The following is a 20,137-nucleotide window of genomic DNA, read 5'->3' on the forward strand; positions in this document are numbered from 1 at the left end:
CACAATCAAACCCTTTGGACAGGCTGGAAGTTCTGTTTACATGTGTAACCTGAAGCACAAGTCAAAGATCAACAAAATCAAGATTCTCATCTGGATTTCTCAAACGAGAGATGAAATGCTCAAGTGGAAAGGGGTGACTCTCATTTTTCTCCAACCTGATACACTGATAAATTCATGATGAGGTCTCAGGCAAATTATTAGCACTTCCCTTCAAACATCAAGGCCATAAAGTTTGAGTGAGTGCATGCATTGACTTGTATCACTCATTAGCAGCATTGCTTACACTGCTGATGGTCAATGGTTTGACTACCTGCTTTGTAATAGCTCTTTGTAACTGTGCTCCACTTGACAGAATTGATTGCTCAAAGTCACAGATCACTACACAGTTTTGATTCTTGTTGGTTAATGAGAGAACAGACACCCTTGGCCTCAAACATTTGCCCTTTCTCTTAGGATTGGACAGTTTGCAGGCTGATGCATGGTCCTGTTGCACACTGATATTCAACCTGACAGGCTGAAATTGCTTATGCAGGAGAGGCACAGTCTGTCAAGCTCACAGTGCCAGCTGCAGAAGCTCAAACCTATTTTACCAGGTCCTCTGCCAAGGAGGTGGTAGAAACAGATATGGTAGTGATGTTTAAGAGGCACTTAGACAGACACCTGAACTGAAAGAGAATGAGTGATCTACACTGCACGTGCAAACAGATGGGGTTAGTTTTAGACTGATGTCATTATTGTGCTGAGCTGAAGGGCTTCTTCCTGCACTGTACCATTCTGTGCTCTACAATGGAATGGGTTACTGTGAAGGACTGGACTAAAGTGGAGTTGGTTATTCAGCAAAGACTTGAACCTATTTCAGTGCTGTATGACTCTATAGCAGCAGCAGCCAATTATCTTTGGATTATTGATCTTGCAGCTCTGCCAACCAAGGCACAGCATTTCCTTGTGAGGATGATTAGTGTCTCCATTTGATCAGAATGAATGGTCCCTCTTTGTATTGAATTGCTCTGAAACTATGAACAACACGGACTGACTGGCTACATGAGACAGAGAATCATCTTGAGAGAAAGCAAGTCGCTATTAAATCCTCACTGTTTGGTACAACATAGATTACTGATAAATGATCAAAAATGATGACACGATCAACTTTGTTCAGGCTTCTTTAACAGGCTCATTATGGAGACCAGGATAAGCATTTTCATAAGCAGGTGAAGTGAAAGATGAGAACGATCAGTCAGAATACCTTTGGGAAATGAAAACCAGAGATCTATGAAATGGGTGTGGCCATGTGAAATATTGATACTAGCCTGAACTTCCCTTTTCTTCTTCAAAATAGTGCTATGTGACCTTATCCACCTCTTGGGGTAACTCGGCATTGGCATATCTACTTGTGTAAAAGAAAAAACCTCCCATGCAGCTTCAGAGTGGTGCCACAGTGTTGCAGTGATGGCCTAGACTTGTGCGCAGCTATAAGAGACTGCCAGATGCCAGAATCTGAAGCAAAACACAAATTGCTGGAGGAACTCCAGTCAGGCAGCATCGGGGGAAAGGAACTGTGTACTCTGGTTTGTGGAATAGACTGGAGTTACAACCTTCTAATGCAGGAGTGAGAATTATATCAACTAACCCACAACTGGTGATCAATGTAAAGAATGCCAGCTCTGAACTGATTATCTAATCAAATGCTTTGGAAATATGACTACTAGAATTGTCTATACTCCTGAAACACTATTTTGAGTGAACAAAAAAATGGATGAAAATTTGAAGGGTCTCTTCTGTTCTGACTTGGTATTACAAGAAAGTTACTCCAAGTGAAAGATCAACTTCCGTTTTTTACAGCATCCAGGTTACCATGAAAATGTCACATTCCAATGGATTATTGCAAGTGACAGTGAAAGACAAAACCAATAAACTTGACAAATGGCTACAATAGACATTCATATAAATCACAATCATTCTCAGTTATCAGGCTTGCAAATTTCCTAAGCATTCAGAATATGAAATGAATTTAGAAAGTTGCTAAAATTCTGCATTTATTTTATGAGACGACATACTTAAAATGTCTCAAGTATCTTAACCTTCCCATCTACAGGGTCAAGCTCTTGCTGCAGCACCACTCCTTGAATGGCAACGAACCTTACTCCATTTTCACCCATACAGTTTTAGCAAGGGCAAACATCAGTGGGATCCCCACCTAATTTCCTTCTCCATTCCAAACCCAGGATCTAAAATATTGCTACTGAGATTACAAATTTGGCACAGATTAGTATCTTGGCTCAATGACATATCTGAAATTAAGAAGCTTCATTAGCCCTGTGGAAGCTCAATACACAATTAGAAATGTTAGGCACAGCTTTAGGCAAGAAACGTTAAAATGGAGGTTATTGAACAATACATTTTGTGTTATCCACACTGACTTTTATTGGATATTCTACTTGGTACTTCAATGCCAGAAAGGGGAAAAACAAATTCTGCAACGTTTACACCAGATGCCATCAGAACAAGGAAGCTTATCTGTTTGCCCATTGAAAAGGAACGGGAAAGGCTTTCATCTGTGCATGGACCCAGCAACTAGTGACGCCAACTTTGTAGTTCAACACACAAAGACTAGCATCTTTGACCTTCAAACTATGTATAGCAAGGCACTTAAGAACTTTATCCATTCTTTTACTGTACTTTATGTTAACCCGAGGAATGTTATTAGTAGTGAAAAGAACTCGCTTAAATTACTGCAAAATGGAGATAAAATTCTTCCCAAACTACCCCCGTATTTAAGAAAATTTCACCAAATCACAGTCATCTTTCCCCATTCCCATCATTTCTCAGAGCGAGACCGATAATTTAGTGCCTATATTTTTGAAAAAGAAGCCTCCACACAGGGTTCGAGAAATGTAGCTTGGATTAGCAGCAAAATAAATATGATAATCAGCAACAGGATCAGATCACAGTGAGTACACTTAACATTGCCAAGCTGTGACAGGATAAACTAATCAGATCAGGGAAGTCCCAAAATGCCAAAGATTTGAAACTGCTTCATGCAAAATTAATGTCTCTGATGCAATTGCTCAGCCTGAAGTTTCAAAGGAAGGGATCAAACTGTTTAAAACAAACCTTTGTTAAAAAAAGCCAAGAAATTTCACTCAAAAATCAGGCAACTTCAAGGCTGGAGTGCAAAGGCTTACAGCGTTTCTCTGTTGTTATAACAAGATGTAGATATTTGAGGACTCAATTTTATTTATTTTTCTGCACCTCCCAGCAATCCACCAACTTAATCCTAGCCTAATCAGCTGACAATTTATAATAACCAATTAACCTACCAGCGGTAGATCAGTCTTTGCACTGTGGGAGGAAACAAGAGCACCTGGAGGAAATTCACATGGTTACTGGGAGGATGTACAAATTCCTTACAGGCAGCAGTGGGAGTTGAACACAGGTCACTGATATTACAAAAGTGCTGTCCTAACCATTACGCTACAGTGCTGTCCCTAGGAAATGATACAGTACTGCATCTCAGAATAAGTGCTGTGGCATGCCCCTTGTTTATAATGCAAGCTGGACTGTATAGAACAGCAACAATGATGAAACTAAATACAGGTGATTTTGTGCACGTCTCCACTTGATAATCATAGATTGCAAAATTAGTTTCCAGAATGGATCTTCCATTTAAGTCTGTCTGAATCACCTCAGCCTGACTTGGCAATTTACAGGTTTCAACATGATTAACATTGCTACAGTGCAACCAGAAGATGCAAGCCTGAATAATCCTCCTAAGGCCTGGGGAAACAATCCCTTAACTGTTCAACTTAAGTGCAAACCCTCACATCACCACAATGTAGGTGAGAATTCACTTCCCATTCCAAGACTTGAGCACAAAGTTCTAGGCTGATGTAATAAAGCAACAAGGAAGAGTACACACTGCCAAAGGGGCACTCAAAATTTAAAATGGCAAAGATCAGGCAAAAGTTAAATACTCCTGTGACGCACTGGTAGTGAAGTACATTCAAAATGAACCCATGGGGCTGCCTTTCTATATTTTGCACGTGCTCTCTCTCTCTCTCCCTGTGAATGCATCTGCTTCCTGCCACATCCCAAGAAGATGGGATTTGATAGGTTAATTAGCTGTCCTAAGTTGCCTCCAGTATGTGCTAGAACTTGGGGGCATGAGTAGGGAGAAGTTGATAGCAATAGAAGAATAAAATGGGATCAGTGTAAGTGGTGCTTGATGCTTATTTAGTCTTAACCTTCAACGTGTTGATATTTACATTACATTGAAGACGTGTTATCTTCAATGTGATGGAAATATTCCCTTCCGAATGAAGATGTCAATTTTATTTTTTAAGAGCTAATTTTAATCTATCTGAAAATCAAAAGTAACACAAAAAGTTATCTTACTTTGAAAATAAAATGGCTGACAGACACCCCTTGTGAACACAAGCAGATTTCAACTCAAAGCTAATTCACCTTGAACTGCTACAAGACTACCCAAGTTCTATGTGACAACACAACAAGGCTGCCAGCTCCTTCTTCATTTGTGACAGTAGTGATTTATTACACAAGTTATACCCCGCACCATCCTACCCCCAACAAGATTTGTTGTGAGATTGGAGGGTGTGGGATTGTTGGCAAGGGGTGTGTGAAAAACAGTCCCATCTGTCCCCCTTCCTCTTGTTTATGACCCTATAGCGATGAGAGATGAACTGACAGCCACACAACAGTGGGCGACTCGGAAGACAATGTTATCAGAACACAAGAGGTAGCAGATATTCAAGAGATCCTGCAGAGGCTAGAATTCTTGAACAGCCGTTCAGCTCCTAGTGCCTGCTTTGTCATTCAAGAGAATTAGGGATAAGCATCACTTTCCTGCTAAACACATATTCTCTCAATCTAATATCTAAAACATATCACTCTGTTTCAAACACAGTACTGTGCAAAAGTCTTAGGCACCCTATACATATGCCTAAGGCTTTTGAACAGTACTGCATTTGTCAACATGGAGTGGAGAGCGAGTTTGTAAATCTGGTGTGAGCAAAGGATGCTGGGAATGGCAAGAGTGGAGCACCGCCAGGGGCAGAGGGTGGCGCAGGTGCAGACACACCATGCAAGGTCATTTGATTCCAAACAATTAGTTTATTGGTCATTATAGAATGTCTCACTAGTGCTTCCCTCTCCCTTCCCCTTTTCCCGGCCATGATTCCCCTCTCCCGGTCCCCTTCCACTCTCAGTCCACAATAGAGACCCATATTAGAATCAGGTTTATCATCACTCGCATATGTCATGAAATTTGCTTTTTTTGTGGCAGCAGTACAGTGCAATACATAAAATTACTACAGTACTGTGCAAAGGTCTGAGGTTCCCTAGCTATATATGTATGTGTGCCTAAGATGTTCGCACAGTACTATACAGAAACTCAGTCTCTTCAGCACAATTGGCTAGAAATTCCCAAAGACCAAACAATTGCTACATGCAGGGGATTTCTTTATCACTGAATTCTTATCTTGAAACCATGAACCCTGGCTTCACCTGAAAAACCAACTTCACAACCATCCTGTCAAGTCCCATCAGTTTTACACATTTCAGTGAGGTCATCGTCCATTCTCCTAAACCACTGGACGCCAAGTCTGCTTAACTTCCTCCCGACAACAAACCGACCAACGTAAGGTGGGTGCTTACCTTCCATCCTGAAGTCCTATAATGATAACTGGACTGTCTGCAGACCTCTCCAATGGACTGTCAATATTCTCTTCACTCCTGATCTTTTGAGGGATATACTCCATGCACAAGACTCGGGAGCTGACCTGGAAAGATTTGACGTGCCTGGGGGCAGATCTGTTTAATGAGAAGAGATCAACCTGCCCATGGCCCTGTTCTCGCCCACTGCCAACCTGTGGAGGGCAACAAAGGACGGAGAGAAATACAAGTTATCACTAAGCTGTCCAAAGAGCAACCATTCATAAACTTTTGCAATGAAGTTTAGAAGTTCTCACATAGAAAAAAAAGATCATTTACTGCTTCTAACCTCCTTCAAGGTAACTTACCCAAAGGTATCCCTGTGCCAGACAGGTACTGGCAGTGGAAATCCCGAGTAAGGAAGATTGCACTGGAGTGTGAAGAGCTGTTTCAGGCTGGACGGAGAAAAAACAGGTTGAACAAGTGATTAATACTTGCACATCCTTCGACAACCACCTGTGGGATTCGTTCTGAAAAAGTTCCTGAGACCAGAGTAACCCTTGTTCTCTGACTCAACACCTCCTTCCACTAGTGTAGGAGCAGCAGCCGTGTGCACTTTCCAGCAGGAACACAGTAAATCAAAATCAGCAACAGCTTCTGGAATACAGAAAGTGGACCCCGCAGTCTGTCCTCACAAACGTCCATCCCAAATAGTGGAGGAATTCAGCAAGTCTGGCAACATCTGAGCAGAATGAACAGTCAACGTTTTGGGCTGGCACCCATCAGGACTGGAAAGGAAGCGCACAGTAGCCAGAATAAGAAGCTGAGGCGTGGGGAAGGAGTACAAGCAGGTGGGTGATAGGTGAGAGCAGGTGGGGGGGGGTGAGGATGGAAGCTGGGATGAAAAAGGAAGCAGGGTGGTGATAGATGAAAGAGTTAAAAGAGCCGAAGGAGGAGCAATCTAATAGGAGAGGATGGTGAACATTGGAAAAAAGGAAAAGAGGGGAACCAGAGGGAGGTGGTGAGCAAGTGAAGAGAAGGGGTGAGAGGGTAACCAGAATGGAGAATGGCAAAAGAAAGGAGAGGGAAAGTGGGGGTAATTACCAGCAGTTAGAGAAATCAATGCTTTTGCCATCAGGTTGGAGGCTACCCAGGTGGAACATGACATGTTGCCTCTCCAACCAGAGACTAGCCTCATTGTAACAGTAGAAGAGGCCATTTCAGAATGGGAATGGAAAGTCAAATTCAAATAGGGAGCCACTCGGAGGTCCTGCCTTGTGACACACAGAGTGAAGGTGCTCAACAAAATGATCCCCGTGGCGACCCACTTTCTAGCACACACGAACCGGCTCACAACAGCGCGCGCAGGCAGAGAGCCGGCCCCAAAAAGGGCGCCAGGCCATCTTCACCAGCAGGGGGCAAGAGGAAGAACCCGCAGCAGTCCTGGACAGACTACATGAGAGGCTCGGTAACCTGGCCCCCATACCCACTTCACAGCATGGACAGAGCCTGACCTGCGTACCCAAAGACCTGCAGAACTGTAAGTCTCTTTTTGTATGACGGGGCGGACACCGGGCACCGCTACAGTGGCCCTACGAGCGGCCGTTTAAGGTGATCAGGAACAATGGGTCCACGTTCGTGCTGGGCATTGGGGGGAGAGAGGAGGTTTTCACCGTGGACCGACTCAAACCGGCCCATGTGGACTTGGCGCAACCGGTCCAGGCTCAGGCACCGCGGCGCAGGGGCAGACCTCCCAAACAGAGGCCGATCCAGACTGTGGACATTGGGGGAGGTATCGCCGGTTCTGGGGGGGGGGGGGGGTTATGTGGCGACCCACTTTCTAGCACACACGAACCGGCTCACAACAGCGCGCGCAGGCAGAGGACCGGTCCCAAAAAGGGCGCCAGGCCATCTTCACCAGCAGGGGGAAAATCCCGTGCGCGGAAAGGGTCTGGGAATATGCATTCCCCACAGTAGTCCCGCCCAGGGAGGGCAGGAACGGGAAGGCTTTAAAGCAGGCCGCGAAGTTTGAATAAATCTCTTTCATCGCAACTCCAACTCACCGACTCCGTGTGATTATTCTAGCGCTGTGTGTAGCACACCGGTACACCCCTATCTGGGTTAGTTCTCAGTGGCACGTCTCGGTTCAACAGCCATAATGAGGCCATTGTGTGTGCTGCATGAGATTTCCAGTGTTTGCAGAATCTCATGTGTTTATGTATTCATCTCAATTGGAATTTTACTTTCAAAATCTATCTTCCAGGACAAAAATGGATTTTAATTTTGGAATAAAAACAGCATCTGTATGTTAACTTAAGAAGTTTTTACTTCAAGAGCATTGTGAATTTTCACTTTACAAGAGCAAAAGAAATACGAGCAGGAGTAACCACCTGGCCCCTTCAGCCTGTCCCACCATTCAATGCAATCATGACTGGTCTACTCTAGGCATCAACTCTTCCTGTGCCTGAACCCATAGCCTTCAATTCTCAATCTTCTAACAACTGAAGTACCTCCACTTTAAAACTTCTAATTAGCTAGCCTCTACAACTCTCTCGGGTAAAGAATTCCAGAAATTCTCTTTCATTTGTGGGAAGAAATAGCTGTATATCTTGGTTTTAAATTAGATTTACCTGCTATCAGGGTAGTCAACAGTTCTGTAATTGAAAAGAAACTTGGCACCAAATATTAAAACCAACTCATTTTTTTGTAGCATGAGGGGAAGTGGTAGAGGGAGAAGTGGAGCTGATAATCCCCGACCATACAAAATACCATAAAAGAAGTGAGCTGTGATGAACTTTGCAGTTTAGGGAGAACACAGAAGCCTTGAACTACATGATGCGCAAGATTACTTGTGTGGAGTCAATCCATAGCTGGTCGGCCAGAAGCTCAAGTTTCTTAATTCTTGTTGTTATTACTGCAGCCTTATTAACTAGAGATGCTTCCTTCACCGTAGTCCTGCACGTCAAACTCCAACTAGACTTAGTTTATGCCAGTCTCCCTTGTTGGGGTGGTGTCTGTCCTTCATGATAGAGTCACCCAATGTCAAGACCATCCAATGACTAGTCTTCAGAAATTTTTGGTACAAAGGAGAAGACCACAGAGAGGCTAGAGATCAGGTGTTCAAGAATCACAGCTTTGCTTGCAAAACCTTCCGTCATTCAGCAGAGTGGATGAACCAAGCCATAGTTAGAACTCCGTCCACTGTCAGTAACAGGTCCATCTGTTGACCCGAGAACCAGGTGGTACTCTTGGCCATTGAGCTCTATGGGGAATTTAATTGTACAAGGAGATTCTTGTGCAGCGAGCCTGGGAGACAGTTAGATGCCTACTTGAGGGCCTTAGTAGCTATCCATACACCTGCCCATTAAAAATTAAGCATTGGCAGGCATAGAGATGGTTGTTAGTGGGTCTTTGGAAGACCACACTAATGAGAAGCCTCCTCCCTCCTTCCACTACTTCCCAGAGGTACATGATTGTCATCACAGTACAGGTGGAAAATAGGCACACACTTCACCTGGGAGTTCTCCAGGATGCAAGCATAGATACTAGCCATTAAAGCAAGCTCCAAGATCCAATATTCCAGATCTCTACCATCAAGTACTTTGCATATAAACCAAGAAAAGCCATGTGCAATTCAAACTCTCATCTTACAAAGCATTAGACATGCATCTCACTTCAGAGTGACAGGGACTAATCATTCTTCAGAACATAGCACTCTCCTCTCCCAATTGAAGGTCACACAACTAGACAATCATCCCAATGGAATATTGTTTGCTGCATTGTAAATATTGCATTAACATTTCAGAAGGTTAGCAGATAAGCCTAGCCAAGTCTTCAGAGGATGTATTTTTAGTAGAGCAAGGGTTGGTGCATTTTAATTATGCAGACAATTCAATGTAATTCTTTGGGATTATAGTTCTCTCATCTGTTGATAACTGTTAGTGGGCGGCACTGTAGCGTAGTGGTTAGCACAACGGTTTACAGTACAGGCAACCCAGGTTCGATTCCCACCGCTGCCTATAAGGAGTTTGTCAGTTCTCTCTGTGACCATGTGGGTTTCCTTCAGGTGCTCTGGTTTCCTCTCACAGGCCAAAGATGTACTGATTGGTAGATTAATTGGTCATTGTAAATTGTCCCGTGATTAGGCTAGGATTAAATTGAAGGATTACTGAGTGGTATGGCATGAAGGGCCATGCTGTATCTCAATAATAAAAAAGTTCTAAACAACTTATAATAAATCAAGTTTAAGAATAACATACATTTTTCACAACTGGATTTATTCCACTGGACTAGGGAAAATTAACATTTTTAAAATTGATTTTTCTGGATGTTGGTGTCACTGGCAAGAACATTTATTGTCCCTCCTCGATTGCCACCAAGAAGTTTGCCACGAGCTGACTTGAACCTTTCCACACTTTTCCATACAGACAGATGAACTCAACAGCATCTATGAAGGGAAATGGACAGCTGACATTTCAGAAACATGAGGAAGTCTCCAGATGCTGGAAATCCAAAGCAGCACACACAAAATGCTGGAGGAACTCAGCAAGTCAGGCAACATCCATGGAAATGAATTAACAGTCAACATTTCAGGCCAAAACCCTTCTTCAGGACATTTCAGGTCAAGATGCTTCATCTGAACTTATCAGATGAAGCTCCATTTCCTTCTATAGATGCTGCCTGATCTGCTGAGTTCCTCCAATGCTTTGTGCATTGCCTCAGATTCCACCATCTGCAATCCACAACATCTCTACTTCCACACAGCCTATGCCTATGGAGCTCCCCAGCTAATATAGTAGAACTTGCCTCAAGGAGGGAAAGAATGAGCAAGTCCTGATAAAGTATTGACATGCGGAAGATAGCCACCTACCAGATACTGAACAATTGTAACAAGGTGATCTTTGCTAATTCAAGGTTGACAAAGAGTATTCACTTCAAAGGAACATAACAAAAGAAACATGAATTACTCCAACAAAGGAAACAACATCTCCCTTTATCCAATTCTCAGCCTCCATCACACACTATCCATTAAAAGAGAACCTCCTCATATGATTGAAAGGCAGAACCAAAGTAAAATAACTGGTCTTGGAGTAATCACTGAAAATTGCTGAGCCCAATACCAGGAAGACTTGGCCAGTATTAGCATAGATCATAAAGGTAATTCACAACATGGCAGCGTAGAGAAATATTCCCAAATTTGACTGCTTTGATGCAAACTGGTGTGAAGAATTGATTATCACCTTCAGTGCACATTCCTCTCAAACAAAATTAAGGTATATTAAGGGAGAAGCAGAGTTTATTTTTAACTCAATAAAAATTGAGCCAGTTCTGATAGAAAATCATTGATCTGAATTGATAACTCTTGCTCTCCTTCTCTTCCCAGATGTCGCTTTGAACATTTCCAGCAATTCTGGTTGCAATTTCAGATTTTCAGCATTCACTTTATTTTTGTAGAGTTTCATCTACTTAAATTGCAGTGAACACAATAGGTCTAACAACCTCCTTCCGTGGCCTGTATTCCAACAGTTCAATGATTTTTGGTGCCACTTGGACTCAGTTCCACAGTGCAGGAACTGAAATTGACCAAGACAAGAAAAATTAAAAACATTTCCTGTACCGTGAAGAAACAAAAAGGTTGAGAAACAAGATACTGTAACACAATGAAGGCAGCCATCAGTTTCCATCATATTTGATTAAAGCATTTAGAAAATAAATGCAGTGTAATAGTTAACAGATGGTTTGAATTTTCTCTGCACGAGGGACACAGGTAGAAGTCACTCATGCAAATTAATGTTATTTATACTGCAAGATAATTAAAAGCCGAAATTATCCATTGCCATCAGTCACTGCACAAAGTCCAGACAGCTGCAGTGTGCTTCTACGTGGTCTTTGTAATTAGAAAAATATCATAAGCCCATCAGCCAGTCCTCTTCCAGGAAAGATCAGTGCACCTTCAGTGCAGTCCTGGCCCTGCTCACAACCATTAGCTATAGGACAGGACTAACACACACCTCGACTTGCAAGCTGCTAGCTGTTCTGCTCAGTGCAGAACTGAGCTTCACAATCAGAAAAGCCCAGTTATCAATGACTCAGTTACATTCCACAAGCACTGGCATTCTAGTGCTTCAGACTCCTAATTTTAACTCAAGTCACTTAACTGTTTATGGCACTCATGTAAAAAGGTGACATAGACAAATCAGTATAAATTGGTTAAATCAGTAACGTTAGCAATATGACTGTACTGATAAGAAATTTCAATAGGTTCTTCCCCTGTAGCCTTTCCTGATGAAATTACCTACGGAAGGATACCCTCTACTCAGACTACAAGCAAAGAGACCACCGCTTTTAAAGAATAGCATTTGGACTGTTTGTGATTACTTTATTAGTTATGATTACATCACCAATAAATCAATTTTTTGTATACTGTAATCTTAAAAGGACAAACTAATCTACAGAAAAGAATTAGAATGGCAATAAGCATAGGAAAACCAAGTGTAAAACCATAGATCTCCACTTGACAGGATGCCAACAGTACAGAAATACATTTCTGGTTTCCATCTATCTTATTTGTAAAACTATTAGCTGCTTGCTGTCAGCACCAAGATGTTGTTAGGCAGTAGGTGGCATTGTTGTTTCCATGTGCTCAGCCTTCTCCATCCCTCATTGTCTATGATCAATTATGTCCAAACCACCAGGTGCCCAGAGATAGTAATGGTCTGAAAAAATGTACAACCCTCCCTCCTATTGAGGACATCTTCAATAGGCAGTGCCTCGTGAAGGCAGCATCCACCATAAAGGACCCTCATCAATGGGACGTGCCATCTTCTCAAGACTGCCATCAAGGAGGAGGTACAGATGCTGGAAGATACATACTCAATGTTTTAGGAATACCTTCTTTCCTTTTGCCATCAGGAAGGAGTACAGGAGCCTGAAGATGCACACAATGTGTTAGGAACAGCTTCTTCCCCTTTGCTACCAGATTTATGAACGGTCCATGAACCCTACCTTGCTATTCCCTTTCTGCACTATTTGGAACATAGAGCATTGCAGCTCAGTTCAGGCCCTTGTGGCCCATGATGATGTGCCGACAGTTTAAACTACTTTTAATTTAACCCTTCCCTCCCACATAGCCCTCCATTTTGTTTTCATCCATGTCCCCATCTAAGATTCCCTTAAATGTCCCTCATGTAACTACCCTACCACCACCTAACACACTTTTATCAAAAAAAGGTCTGTAATTTCCTCCGATTACCATAAAACTCTAACCCCTTTTATAAGCCATTTCTGCCCTGGGAAAATGTCTCTGGCTGTCCACCCTATCTATGCTTATTATCATGCATCTATTTATTGTTTTATTGTAAATTATAGTACTTTTTAATGTCTTGCACTGTATTGCTGCCACAAAACAACACATACCATGACATATGTCTGTGATAATAAACTTCATTCTGATTATGAATGCAGGGCTCACCAATGTGGACAATGGATCATGTTCAGTAATATATTCATCATTTCAGAAGCTAATGGAGAAGTAAAGTCTATGAAAATCCACTGTCATTATCCCCAGTTACCCAACAAAACCTTTCTGGTAAGTAACCAGTAGGAAAATGTATCCCTGGAACAAACAACAGAAAATCTGCAGAAGCTGGAAACCAAAGCAACACACACAAAATGCTGGAGGCCGCACTCAGTTTGGAGGACCTACACTTTATATTCTGTCTGGGTAGCCTCAACCCTTTTCTCTCTCTTGCCTGCCCATCTCTAGTGCTGCTACCCCCTTTTCTCTCTTCCAGGGCCCTCTGTCCTCTCCTACCAGATTCCCCCTTCTCCAGCCCTGTACCTCTTTCACCAGTCAACTTCCCAGCCCTTTATTTCACCCCTCCCCCTCCCAGTTTCACCTATCAGTTTGCGTTTCTCCTCCCCTCCCTCCAGCTTTTAACTCTATTCCTCATCTCTTTTTCTCCAGTCCTGATGAAGGGTCTCAGCCCGAAACACCAACTATACTCTTTTTCCATAGATGTTGAGTAGCCTGCTGAGTTCCTCCAACAGAGTGTGTTGCTTATATCCCTAGGAGTTCCCTTATCCACAGTAACTGACTCCTACCAGCATTCCTCCCTTGTGTTGTAATTGTAATGTATAAAACTATAACTTTCCGCAACTGTAATCTCATTTTGTAGACGCAAATCTAATTGAAAAATCTGGACAAAGTTTCCAAATGCTTGTTCTAAATCTACTGATTGCTTTGAGGAAGACCATACTGATGTTAATGTTAAAGATGACAAGTGTGAAAGATTATCTAAAGTAAGTCTTGTAACAGAGAAGATGCAAAGGGACTTAACATCTTTAAAAGTGAATAATTCACCAGGGCTGGATGAAATGTATTCCCAGCAGTTACGCAAACTGGGCAGGAAATTGCAAACACAAGGAAACTGCAGATGCTTGAATTTCAAGCAACACACATAAAAGTTGCTGGTGAACGCAGCAGGCCAGGCAGCATCTCTAGGAAGAGGCACAGTCGACGTTTCGGGCCGAGACCCTTCGTCAGGACTAACTGAAAGAAGAGCTAGTAAGAGATTTGAAAGGGGGAGGGGGAGATCCAAAATGATAGAAGACAGGAGGGGGACGGATGGAGCCAAGAGCTGGACAGTTGATTGACAAAAGGGATATGAGAGGATCATGGGACAGGAGGCCTAGGGAGAAAGCAAAGGGGGAGGGGGGAAGCCCAGAGGATGGGCAAGGAAAATTGCAGAGGGTCTGAGTAGCATTCTTCAACCTTCGATGACCACAAGTCTTGTCAGAAGAGTGAAGGACCACTAACATCATATTGTTCTATAAAAATTGACGAAAGAATAAGTGAAGTCATTACAGGTGATTAGTTTAACTTCAATGGTGGGAAAATTATTAGAATCAATTCTAAGGGTCAATTTGCAGCATGGCAAAGACTAATTAAAAGAGTCAGAAAGGATTTGTTCAGAAAATTTCTGATTTTCCTGATTAATTTTTGTATTGAAGTAGCAACAACTAAGGGCAAGGAGAGTATCATGTTTGATGTAGTTCACAAGGATTTTAGAAGGATTTTTGTTCAGGTTCTATGTGGCAAGTTGGTCAAAAAAGTAAAACAAAGACAACCGATGATCTCACTTTAAGGACTTTATTCTCATTTTCTCATTTATTGCTATTTATTTATATTTGCATTTGCACAGTTTGTTGTCTTCTGCACTCTAGTTAATCTTTCACTGATCGTTTCTGTAGTTACTATTCTATATATTTGCTGAGTATGCCTGTAGGAAAATAAATCTCAGGGTTGTATATGGTGATACACCTGGTGGTTGGCATCTGTTTTGTCTCGAAGGACAATGGGTGATGATGATCATCATCACAAGTCTGGACAGAAGGTACAGAGATCCTGAAATGCCCAGTCGTCAAGATCCCCTCTTGGTCTAACCAGTGTAGTCCACAGGAAAGCTTATGAAGCAATATGTTTGGCACCAGCTTGGCTGCAGGAGCTGCCAGAAGGATGTTCAATGATGTCCATCAGCCTTAGGGGCTCCAATCTGGATTTGCTGTCTGGGTTTACTCCCGTAGCCTTCGTCTCTCCCGAGGCTGCCCACAAGGCAGTGCAGTTATTCACCCATACCTAGGGATCTGGTTCATGAGCACCAGGGTGTGTCCACGCACCTGTGGGCCCGTGTGCTACGTGTATAGGGGCCAGACCTCTCCCCGTCCTCTGCAGTTCAGCCCGAGTCCAAAAGGAGTTGAGTTTCTGTGTGTCGCCAGCGAAGAGGCACTACTTGAGGCTTGATGTTGGAGAAGCTATGTACTGGCAGGGAGAGATTTACACACTCAGCTCTCCTTCTCGTGAGACTGCTAGCCAGTCGTGGAAGCTGAAAGTGAGAGCGACAAGCACTACCACACTAGAGGTGTCACTACAATTATATAGGTACTTTGATAATAAAATTTACTTCGAACTTTTTGAACTTTGAATGAGTGACAAATTGGATACAGAAATTATTCAGTGGCAGGAAACGGGGTAATGTTTGATAAGTGTTTTAGTGACTGAAAAAACATTACTGGAGGAGTTTGAGAAAGCTTTCTCCTCACTCACTTTCTTTTTAAACTATATTATTAATTTACCTTAAACTTAAAGAGCCAGGATAAAGCAACTTGCAATGATACAAAAATTAATCATGTGGTTGACTGAGAAAGAAGGACTGCAGGAACTGATCAGTTCATCAGTTAGGTAGAAACGTAACAAATGAAGTTGTCAAATTGGTTTATTATTGTCATGTTACCGAGGTACAGAGTAAAGCCTTTCCTGCGAATTGCTGATACGTTTCAATTCGTTACAACAGTGCATTAAAGTAATACAAGGTAAAACAATAACAGAGTGGAGAAAATGGGATGTAATAAACATGATGAGGTGCAACATGGGGAGGAAGTGTACAGTAAATGGGAGATTAATCAGAATCAGGTTTAATATCAGCATCACACATTATGAAATTTGTTCTCTGAGGATCCCAGGTACTCACATTTTATTGACTCTGGCTCTCGTCAAAGCAGGATCTCACTCCCACTTTCAAATCTCTTACTAACTCTTCCTTTAGTTAGTCCTGACGAAGGGTCTTGGCCTGAAACGTCGACTGTACCCGTTCCTAGAGATGCTGCCTGGCCTGCTGCGTTCACCAGCAACTTTGATGTGTGTTGCTTGAATTTCCAGCATCTGCAGAATTCGTTATTTGAGTGAATTAGTGTTCATGGGTTCATGTCCATTCAGAAATTGGATGGTAAGAGGGAAAGAAACTGTTCCTGAATCATTGAGTATGTGCCTTCACTCTTCTGTATCTCCTTCCAAATGGAAGCAATGATAACAAAGCATTACCTGGTAATGGTGCGGGTCCTTAATGATGGATGCTGTATTTATGAGACATTGCTCCTTGAAGATGTCCTGGATACTATGAAGGTTAGTGCTCATGATGGAGCCAAGTTCACAACTCTCTACAGCTTTTGATCCCGTGCAGTAGCTAACACCACTTGCCCCCCCCCCGCCCGTTAACAGATAGTCGGCATCTGTTAATCTTGTGAGACCATGGATTTGGGCCTTTGGAAGGTTTCCAGGGCGCAGTCCTGGGCGAGGTTGTATGGAAGACCAGCAGTTGCTCATGTTGCAAGTCTCCCCTCTCCACACCACCGGTGTTGTCCAAGGGAAGGGCACTAGGGCTGATACAGCTTGGCACCAGTGTCATTGCAGAGCAATGTGTAGTTAAGTGCCTTGCTCAAGGACACAACACGCTGCCTCAGCTGAGGCTCGAACTAGCGACCTTCAGATCACTAGACTGACGCCTTAACCACTTGACCACGCGCCAACAGTGTTGCAGCCAGAAAGAATGCTCTCCATGGAACATCTGTAGAAATACTTGTTTTTGGTGATATACCAGATCTCCCCAACTACCTAATGAAATATAGCCGCTGTCATGCCTTCTTTGTAATGACATTGATGTGTTCCCCGGTTAGATCCTCACATTGACACCCAGGAATTTGAAATTGCTCATGCTCTCTACTTCTGATCCTTTGACGAGGACTGGTGTGTTTTCCCTCATCTTACTCTTTCTGAAGTCCACAGTCAGTTCTTTGCTCTTACTGGCATTGAGTGCACACCACTCAACTAGCTGTTGTACGCCCGTTCATCGCCATCTGAAATTCTGCCAACAACGGTTGTGTCATCAGTAAATTTACAAATGGGTTTTGAGCCGCACTGAGCCACACAGTCATGGGTGTGGAGGGAGTAGAGCAGTGGGCTAAGCACACATCCCTCAGGTGTGCCAGTTTTGATTATCAGCGAGGTGGAGATGATGTTTCTGATCCACACAGATAATGGTCTACAATCAAGGATCCAACTGCAGAAGGAAGTACAGAGGCCCAGGATCTGGAATTTTTCGATCAGAACTGTAGGAATGATGGTGGTAAACACTGAGCTGTAGTCAATTAAAAAACTTCCTGACATAGGTATTTGGATTGTCCAGGTGATCCAAGGCTGCATGGACAGCCAAAGAGAGTGGAGGAGCAAAGAGAATTCAGTATGTACATTTACTGAAGTTTAAATATAGTAGATCTCAATGAGGTGGTTGAGAAGTCATGAAAGGATGCTTTCTTTAATCAGTAGAAGCGTAGAATACAGAATCAGGGAGGTTATGTCAGAATCAAATTCACTACCAATTAGAACACAGCCTGGGAACTGTGTGCTCTTCCTATCACTATAGGAAAGAGGTGAACACACTGAAGGGGATGTGGAGATTCACCAGTGTGGTTGCCAGGAGAACTCAGCAATGAGGAATGATTGGAAGTTGTGTGATTGTTTCTTTTTGTAATGGAGGAAAAAGGAGACAACTACTACTCTCTTCTTATACAATTCAGGATTTTTAGTCTGGGCATATAATTGGTATATTGCTTTAATTTGACCGATCAAATCTAAATGCTCTAAACGAGTCTTTTCTTTTCAGATTTACAGTGTATGAGATTATTTCACCCCTCAAATATGCTTTCATGGCATCTCAGACGACCTGGAATGAGATTGCAGATGACATGTTAGTACTTAGAAACAAAGTTATCTGGTCCTTCATAAATTTTACAAAATCATTATCCGACAACAGGGTCAGATTAAAACACCAATGTTTATTTATTTGACGAGAACCAGAGAAACTTATTGACAGGGTGACTGGAGCATGATCTGAAATCACTATGCTCTGATAGTCGCAAGAGCGAACAGATGGAATCAACTGATTATCCATTAAGACATAATCCATTCTAGTAAAAGTATGATGGACATGTGAGAAAAAATAATCTCTCTCAGTAGGATGGAAAAACTGCCACACAAAAATACCATAATTAGAAAGGAAAGAATGGATAGATAAAGCAGATTTACTAGGGAGTCTAGGAACAGAAGAGGATCGATCCAACAGTGGATCTAACCAACAATTAAAATCACCACCCAATATGAGGGAATATAAACTCAAGTCAGGCAATAAAGGAAAAAAACGGTCAAAAAAGTCCACATCGTCTGAGTTGGGAGCACAGAGATTAGCCAAGATTACCCTATTATTATACAATTTCCCAGAGACAATAATAAAAAGACCATTTTTGTTATGAAATTTTGTTATGAAGCTCAAAGGAAACATTCTGATTAATAAGAATTGAAACCCCCCTGGCTTTAGCCGGAAAAGCAGAATGGAAGTGCTGTTCCACCCACCTAGACATAAGGCGAGAGTTATCAAAACTACGAATATGCGTTTCTTGCAAAAAAGCAATGTCAGCTTTGAGCTGCTTGAGATGTGAAAACACCTTCCTTCTTTTAACAGGATGATTCAATCCCTTAACCTTCCAGCTTATAAAATTCAACGGGCTAACCATTGTCATATAAAAACATATAAGGTAGTGGAATAAATATGGACAAACATTCTAATAACAGCTCTGGGGCAGAAATAAAAAACAAGAAAATCAGGACGGAAAAAAGTCCTGAGTAACAGAGAGTAACTAAAGATTGTTTAAATAGTGTTGGCACTGGGAAACCCTCCACCCCCTCAGAACCCAAAGCAAGAAGGCTACCAAAGAACAGCAGCAAGCTCTTCAGAAAGAAACTAACCCTAACCCCAACTTCCAGTATCGGTATAACTTCATAAGCTCCGTTTAATTAACAATATTTTAAAAAACAGAAGGCTTATGCACTTCGAATTAAAATTATACATTAAGAAAAAAAAGCAAAACTATTAAAAAGTATTAGACTTAACATTGAGATAATAATCTAGATTACCAAACCTGCGAAGAGATAGAAAAATACAGTAATTAAAAAAAATAAAGTGTAAAGAAGAACAGGGAAAAAAAGAGAAATAAAAAAGTACCAATCGGTACTTTTTAATAATCAAATCGAGTCTGCAGGGGACACCATAACAAAGAGACTTTCGATAAATTTCTGAACTTATAACAGAGAAAAAACCATTTTCAGTAATTAAAGTTTCAGTGAATTTCTAAACTTCTTATAGCAAAGTTAAATCATTTTCAGTAATATAAAAATTAAATTGAAAGGGAAAACAAAAAATGTAAGAAAATAAGAAAAAAACAAAGAGAGAAAAAAAAAGCAATCGGCCATTTTAAATCAAATCGACTCTAAAAGAGAGACCTAAACAAGGAAACTTTCCGTAAATTTCTGAACTTCTTATACCAGAAATAAACCATTTTCAGTGATATGAAAATTTAATTTACAAGGAAAAAAAAACTAAGGAGAGAGAAAAAAATAGTAATCAGCCATTTTAAATAGTCGGATCGAGTCTGAAGAAGTCATCACGGCAGGGAGACCTTCGATGAATTCCTGAGCTTCTGTAACTGATTTGAACCATTTTCTGTCCCCAGTACTAAGAATTATTTGGAGATGGGCGGGATAATGTAGCGAAGGCCTGAGTCCTCGATTATAAAACTCTTT

At 41.9% G+C, this 20,137-nt stretch overlaps 1 protein-coding gene across 4 annotated transcripts in view; it reads right to left on the reverse strand.

Annotated features, from left to right (window-relative positions):
- LOC134337913 (rho guanine nucleotide exchange factor 10-like protein) overlaps positions 1-20,137 on the reverse strand; it is a 225,223-nt gene that overhangs the window by 25,084 nt on the left and 180,002 nt on the right. For all 4 annotated transcript variants that reach the window (XM_063033279.1, XM_063033278.1, XM_063033281.1 and 1 more), the window contains 2 exons: positions 6,036-6,122; positions 5,671-5,882 (listed from right to left, as the gene is read on the reverse strand). In XM_063033279.1, the coding sequence (XP_062889349.1) occupies positions 5,671-5,882; positions 6,036-6,122 (299 nt within the window). The remainder of the gene's footprint in view (positions 1-5,670; positions 5,883-6,035; positions 6,123-20,137) is intronic.

The sequence above is a fragment of the Mobula hypostoma genome, chromosome 25 (assembly GCF_963921235.1).
Source record: "Mobula hypostoma chromosome 25, sMobHyp1.1, whole genome shotgun sequence".
NCBI classification, from domain to species: domain Eukaryota; kingdom Metazoa; phylum Chordata; class Chondrichthyes; order Myliobatiformes; family Myliobatidae; genus Mobula; species Mobula hypostoma.